At 42.8% G+C, this 7,918-nt stretch overlaps 1 protein-coding gene across 1 annotated transcript in view; it reads left to right on the forward strand.

Moving 5' to 3' along the window:
- pgm5 (phosphoglucomutase 5) overlaps positions 1–5,533 on the forward strand; it is a 164,336-nt gene extending 158,803 nt beyond the window's left edge. Inside the window, exon 11 of the mRNA XM_068028940.1 lies at positions 5,015–5,533. Within this exon, the coding sequence (XP_067885041.1) occupies positions 5,015–5,104 (90 nt within the window). The 3' untranslated portion in view covers positions 5,105–5,533. The remainder of the gene's footprint in view (positions 1–5,014) is intronic.
- The last annotated feature ends 2,385 nt before the right edge of the window (positions 5,534–7,918 follow it).

A 7,918-nucleotide genomic window follows, 5' to 3' on the forward strand; every position in this document is an offset into this window, starting at 1 on the left:
CAGGCAGGACTTTGGTTCAACATCTCATCTGAATGACAGCCCCACTGACAGTGTAGCACTCCCTCAGTACTACACTGGAGGGTCAGCCTAGATTTTTTGCTCAAATCTCTGGATTGGGGCTTGAACCGACAGCCTTCTGACTCAGACGTGATCGTGAGCCATAGCAAATATACATTATTGTTCACAACTGTTATTTCTGGTAGATGGGATATGATACTATACAAGTCTTTGTTTTCCATTATATGGGGAAGAAAGTTTACCGCAAGCTTTACTCCCACTTGTGGCTTGTTAATTTTAAATTTGTTTCGAGTTTTGGGTTCACGGTCCTGGTTAAACAGATTGCTGCCATATACCTAATCCACACCTCCCAGCATCTTAAGGACATCATTTGTTCTCCAGGTGTCTCAGTGGTTACCATGCACAACTCTGAGTCAGAAGGTTGCAGATTCCATTCACACTCCAGAGACTTGAGCATATCATTCCAGTTGACACTGAGGGAGTGCTGCATTGTTGGAGATGCCGTCTTTCAGATGAGATGTTAAACCGAACTCCTGTCTGACCTCTTAGGTGGACGTAAAAGATCCCATGGCTGCTATTTTGAAGAATAGCAGGATGTTCTCCCCAGTGTCCTGGCCAATACTTATCTCTCAATCAGCATCACTAAAAACAGATTATCTGGTTATTATCACATGTCTGTTTGTGAGAGCTTGCTGTGTGAAAATTGGCTGCTGCATTTCCTGCATTATAACAGTGACTACACTTCAAAAAAAGTACTTAATATGTTGCAAAGTGTTTTAAGATATCATGAAAGGTGCTATATAAATGCAAGTCTTTCTTTCCTTTATTCCTCACTGGGCACATTCCATCATTTTGTGGCTATGCTTCCAGAGACTCCCTAGTGGTATTGATGTATTTTACTGGGGGAAAACAGAGGTGGGTGAGATTGAATATTGACAGGGAAAACGGTCCCACCTTTCATTCATCGTTGTGCTGTAGAAGTCTGCAGCATAGACAGTACCACCATGGAGTCTGGGAGGCCTGTGTGGAAACAAACTGAGATGCTAATTATATTACTGGTCCATCTTTAGACAATTAAGTGTTTTATCATATTATAACAAAATATAATAGTCCATTCCTGATTATTCAAAGTCATTATTTTGAGCTAAAGAAATTTGAACGAGCCAATATTTTGAATCAGATCATTTGAAATTAGCAACTTTGAATTACGAGCAGACAGTAACTCTAAAGGTTACATATACAATGCACAAAAAGAATATTTAGTACTTACAACTCATCAACTCAGCTGCCTGTGTCCTAACTCACATTTAGCCTCGTCACCTATCACCCCTGGACTCGTTGACCTATATTGGCTCCGTAGCCTCAAATTTAACCTTCTGATCAGGAAGACTGAAAGGTAGGACAGTTGATGAGCAGTGGCAGATGTTTAAGGAGATATTCAATTCCTCCCAACTAAAATATATTCCAGAGAGGAAGAAAAATTCTAAGAGGGGAGAAAAACATCCATGGCTAAGCAAGGAAGTTAAGGATAACATAAAGACCAAATCTAAGGCATACCATATTGCAAATGCCAGTGGCAGGCTGGAAGATTGGGAAACTTTTAAAGATCAACAAAGGGTTACTAAAAAAGTAATAAAAAGAGCAAAGATAAATTATGAAAGAAAACTAGTGCAAAATATAAAAATAGATAGCAAAAGCTTCTATAAGTGTATAAAAGGTAGCTAAAGTGAATGTTGGTCCCTTGGAGGATGAGACTGGGGAGTTAATAGAGGGGAACACAGAAGTGGCGGAGACACTAAATCAGTATTTTGCCTCAGTTTTCACGGTGGAGGACACTAGTACCATCCCAATAGTAACAGGTAATGCAGAGGTTATAGAAAGAGAGGAACTTAGAAAAATCATCATCACTAGGGAAAAAGTGCTGAGCAAACTATTGGGATTGGAGTCAGACAAGTCCCCAGGGCCTGATGGCCTACATCCTAGGGTCTTAAAGGAAGTGGCAGCAGAGATAGTGGATCCATTGGTTATAATATTCCAAAATTCCCTGGATGCTGGAAAGGTTCCAGTGGATTGGAAAAAATGGAGGGAGGCATAAAGTAGGAATCTGTTAGTTTAACATCTGTCGTTGGGAAATTGTTAGAATCCATTATTAAGGAAGTAATAACAGGACATTTAGAAAGTCAAAACGCAATCCGTCAGAGTCAGCATGGTTTTATGAAGGGTAAATCGTGTTTGACTAATTTGCTAGAGTTCTTCGAAGCTGTGACAAGCAAAGTGGATAATGGGGATCCTGTAGATGTAGTATATCTGGACTTCCAGAAGGCATTTGATAAGGTGCCGCATAAAAGGTTAATACACAAGGTAAGATCACATGGGGTTAGGGGCAATATATTAGCTTGGATAGAGGATTGGCTAGCCAACAGATAGCAGAGAGTCGGGATAAATGGGTCTTTTTCTGGTTGGCAAGATGTAATTAGTGGGGTGCCACAGGGTTCGGTCCTTGGACCCCAACTATTTACAATCTTTATTAATGACTTGGATGCAGGGATAGAAGATACTATAGTCAAATTTGCAGATAGGCGGGATAGTAAGTTGCAATAAAGCAATAAGAAATTTACTAATGGATATGGATAGGTTAGGTGAATGGGCCAAAATTTGGCAGATGGAGTTTGATGTGGATAAGTGTGAGGTTATCCATTTTGGTCAGAAGAATAGAAAGGCAAATTATTATCTAAATGGAGAGAAACTTCAGAGTGCTTCGGTGCAGAGGGATCTGGGGGTCCTTGTGCATGAATCGCAGAAAACTAGTATGCAGGTACAGCAGGTAATAAGAAAAGCAAATTGAATTTTGGCATTTATTGCTAAAGGAATAGAGTATAAAAGTAGGGAAGTGTTGCTGCAACTGTACAAGGCATTAGTGAGACCGCACCTGGAGTATTGCATACAGTTTTGGTCCCCTTACTTGAGGAGGGATGTAGTTGCATTGGAGGCAGTTCAGAGGAGGTTCACTAGATTGATTCCAGGGATGAGGGGTTTGTATTATGAAGAGAGATTGAGCAGTTTAGACCTCTACTCTCTAGAGTTTAGAAGAATGAGAGGAGATCTAATTGAGGTATATAAGATGATTAAGGGGATTGACAAAGTAGACGGAGAGAGGATGTTTCCTCTGGTGGGGCAATCTAGAACAAGAGGTCATAGTTTTAGGATAAGGGTAGCAGATTTAAAACCGAGATGAGGAGAAATTACTTCTCTCAAAGGGTCGTGAGTCTGTGGAATTCACTACCCCAGAGTGCGGTGGATGCCGGGACATTGAGTAAATTTAAGGAGGAGATAGACAGATTTTTAATTAGTAATGGGTTGAAGGGTTATGGAGAACGGCCAGGAAAGTGGAGTTGAGGCTGAGATGAGATCAGCCATGATCGTATTGAATGGCGGAGCAGGCTCAAGGGGCTGAATTGCCTACTCCTGCTCCTAGTTCTTATGTTCTTATGTTATGATCTTTGTTTTCAAATCCCTCCATAGTCCTCGTTGCCTTGCATCTCTGTAACTCCTCCACCCTGACAACAGTGGTGCAGTGGTAATGTCACAGGACTAGTAATCCAGAGCACCAGACAAATGTCAGGACAGGGGGCTTGGGTTCAAATCCCACCATGGCAGCTGGTGGGAATTTAAGTTCAATTAATTAATAAAAATCTGGAATTGAAAGCCAGTCTCAGTAATGGTGCCATGAAGCTACCATTGATTGTTGTAAAAACCCATCTGGTTCACTAATGTCCTTTAGGGAAGGAAATTTGCTGCCCTTACCTGGTCTGGCCTACACGTAACTCCAGACCCATAGCAATGTGGTTGACTCTTAACTTCCCTCCACTCAGTTCAAAGGCAATTAGGGATCAGCAACAAATACTGGCCTGCCAGTGATGTCCACATCCCATGAAAGAGTAAAAAAATACATAAGAACATAAGAAATAGGAGCAGGAGTAGGCCATTCAGCCCCTCAAGCCTCCCCCACCATTCAATAAGATCATGGCTGATCTGCCCCAGACCTCAACTCCTCTTTCATGCCAGCACCTCATAACCCTCAACTTCCTGATATTTCAAAAATCTATCTACCTCTTCTTTAAATACTTTCAGTGATCTAGCCTCCACAACTCTCTGACGTAGAGAATTCCAGACATTCACTACCTTCTGCGAGAAGAAATTCCTTCGCATCTCAGTTTTAAATGAGATCTCTGCACGCCTCCAATACTGGCCTCTTATGTATCCTCAATTTCCCACAATTGATGGCTGTGCCTTCAACTACCTGCAAAATAAGCTCTGAAATTTCCTCTTTACCTCACTCTCCTTTCCTTTAAGACGTTCTTTAAAACCTACCTCTTTGACGAAGTTTTTGGTCACCTCTCATAATATCTCCTTAACCTCCTCAGGTGTCTCAGTGCCAGATTTTGGTTGATAATCACTCCGTGAAACGCCTTGGGACATTTTACTACATTAACGGTGCTATATAACTGCATGGTGTTGTTGTAGCTCGGTATTGTTCTGCCAAGAATCTTTTTTTTAATAATTAATTTTAGCTCAGTTTTCAAAATTGCTACCTTAATGTGAATGGGAAGGAGGCATATGGTTAAATAATGGGGACAGGTTGCGAAAAAGGAGGCATAACCTTAAAATTAGAGCTAGGTCATTCCAGAAGCTCTTCTTCACAAGGGTAGTGGAAATCTGGAACTCTCTCCCCTAAAATGCTGTTGAGGCTGGGGGTCAATTGAAAAGTTCAAAACTGAGATTGACAGATTTTTGTTAAGGAAGGTTTTTAAGAATTACAGTGCCAAGGCAGGTAAATGGAGTTACAATACAGATCAGCCATGATCTAACTGAATGGTGGAACAGGCTGGAGGGGCAGAATGGCCTCCTCCTGTTCCAATGAATGATCTGCTATCAGAAGAGGGGGCATCTTCAGGAAGGATCCCATTCAGCAGTGCTTTCTGTTTTGCTTCTGCAGGTCGTGCTGGGCCCATTGATTGCCATCGCGCTGAAGCTATCTCAGATCCATGATCGGACAGGCAGGAGGGGACCTACGGTTATCACCTGAAAGCGACATGTTGACACCTCCCTAGGGGCCAAGAGAGATTCTATTTTTTGTTTTGTTGTTCATATCAGCTGCTCACACCTTCGTACCCAATTGCTAACGATAAAAGGGAAGAGAAGTAATGTTTTGCAAAATGATGAGGTTGTCCAGTTCTTTTTCTTTTGCTTTTACGTGCTCACATTAACAATATTGATGTACTTGATGTTAACAACAATGATGTGTTTTATAACGAGCCACTGTGTTATCCTTGCATGATATGTGTTATTTGAGTTCGCATTTACTATACGAGGAGGGCTGTGTGTTAATCTTGCATTTTAGGTTCAATGTTAAAGGTCACCCACTGGCTTTGTACAATTATATTATTGTAAACCACATTTAAAAACCAGATTGTCAACTTCCCCTCCCCTGCCCCACAAATATTATTAAACTATATTGCTAACAACCGTGCCACTAATTTAGTTATTCTGGTTGTGTCTCGAGTCGCATTCTGAGTATTTTCACTGAATAAATCATGCTGTAGTTTTCATTTATAGTGAATTGGCAATAGAACCAAACAGCGGTTGATGCTCAATTAATATTAAATCCGAGACTGATAGATTTTTATTATCCGAAGGCATTAAGGGATATGGGGCAAAGGTGGGTATATGGAGTTAGGTAACAGATCAGCCATGATCTAATTGAATGGTAGAACAGGCTCGAGGGGCTGTTCCTATGTTCTTATGAAATAGAGGGGAGGCGACGAGAAATTTTTGTTACATTATATCCACAGTTTCAATGGTCAGACAGAAGAAACCATAGTACTATAGGATAGATGTAGCGAACCCTGCAGAATCTGCCGTTCATTAAAATGCATGGTTTATGGGACCTTGTGCCTAAATTCTCAACAAGCAATCATAGGGCACAGTGATCTCCATGAGGAGCACAAAGTAATAAAAGTATGTAAGAATTGAAGAGCCAGGTTTCCGTGAGTGCGGGGCTATAGCATCGTGTGTAAGCTATGCGCGTACCTCTGACTGTGCATTGGGATAGTTTCTTTGTAAGATTGTGCAATGGAATTAATTAGTATACAGTGTGATTATACTTGATCTGAAGAGTCATGTTTCCAACAGTGGGTTAAACTGGGTTTCACTTGAGAATGAAAACTGCATAGAGTGTGGAGCATAAACACCAGCACAGACTAGTTGGGTAGAATGGCCTGTTTCTGTGCTGTATATTCTATGGAGCCAGCAATTGTGAAAATACAACAGTAAGGTCACTTTGAAGGAATCATCACACGAGCAGAATTTCTCACCCACAGCTGTTACAAAAATTTCTAAATTCACTTGTAACAGCCCTTCAAAACACTCCCACAGGGGATGCTGAGACCAAGTGGGCCCACATCAGAGACGCCATCTATGAGTCAGCTTTGACCACCTACGGCAAAAGTGCGAAGAGAAATGCAGACTGGTTTCAATCTCATAATGAAGAGCTGGAACCTGTCATAGCCGCTAAGCGCATTGCACTTTTGAACTACAAGAAAGCCCCCAGCGATTTAACATCCGCAGCACTTAAAGCAGCCAGAAGTACTGCACAAAGAACAGCTAGGCGTTGCGCAAACGACTACTGGCAACACCTATGCAGCCATATTCAGCTGGCCTCAGACACCGGAAACATCAGAGGAATGTATGATGGCATGAAGAGAGCTCTTGGGCCAACCATCAAGAAGATCACCCCCCTCAAATCTAAATCGGGGGACATAATCACTGACCAACGCAAACAGATGGACCGCTGGGTTGAGCACTACCTAGAACTGTACTCCAGGGAGAATGCTGTCACTGAGACTGCCCTCAATGCAGCCCAGCCTCTACCAGTCATGGATGAGCTGGACATACAGCCAACCAAATCGGAACTCAGTGATGCCATTGATTCCCTAGCCAGCGGAAAAGCCCCTGGGAAGGACAGCATTACCCCTGAAATAATCAAGAGTGCCAAGCCTGCTATACTCTCAGCACTACATGAACTGCTATGCCTGTGCTGGGACGAGGGAGCAGTACCCCAGGACATGCGCGATGCCAACATCATCACCCTCTATAAAAACAAAGGTGACCGCGGTGACTGCAACAACTACCGTGGAATCTCCCTGCTCAGCATAGTGGGGAAAGTCTTTGCTCGAGTCGCTCTGAACAGGCTCCAGAAGCTGGCCGAGCGCGTCTACCCTGAGGCACAGTGTGGCTTTCGTGCAGAGAGATCGACTATTGACATGCTGTTCTCCCTTCGTCAGATACAGGAGAAATGCCGTGAACAACAGATGCCCCTCTACATTGCTTTCATTGATCTCACCAAAGCCTTTGACCTCGTCAGCAGACGTGGTCTCTTCAGACTACTAGAAAAGATCGGATGTCCACCAAAGCTACTAAGTATCATCACCTCATTCCATGACAATATGAAAGGCACAATTCAACATGGTGGCTCCTCATCAGAGCCCTTTCCTATCCTGAGTGGTGTGAAACAGGGCTGTGTTCTCGCACCCACACTTTTTGGGATTTTCTTCTCCCTGCTGCTTTCACATGCGTTCAAATCCTCTGAAGAAGGAATTTTCCTCCACACAAGATCAGGGGGCAGGTTGTTCAACCTTGCCCGTCTAAGAGCGAAGTCCAAAGTACGGAAAGTCCTCATCAGAGAACTCCTCTTTGCTGACGATGCTGCTTTAACATCTCACACTGAAGAATGCCTGCAGAGTCTCATCGACAGGTTTGCGTCTGCCTGCAATGAATTTGGCCTAACCATCAGCCTCAAGAAAACGAACATCATGGGGCAGGATGTCAGAAATGCTCCATC

This window comes from Heterodontus francisci, chromosome 4 (assembly GCF_036365525.1).
Source record: "Heterodontus francisci isolate sHetFra1 chromosome 4, sHetFra1.hap1, whole genome shotgun sequence".
Taxonomy (NCBI): Eukaryota; Metazoa; Chordata; class Chondrichthyes; order Heterodontiformes; family Heterodontidae; genus Heterodontus; species Heterodontus francisci.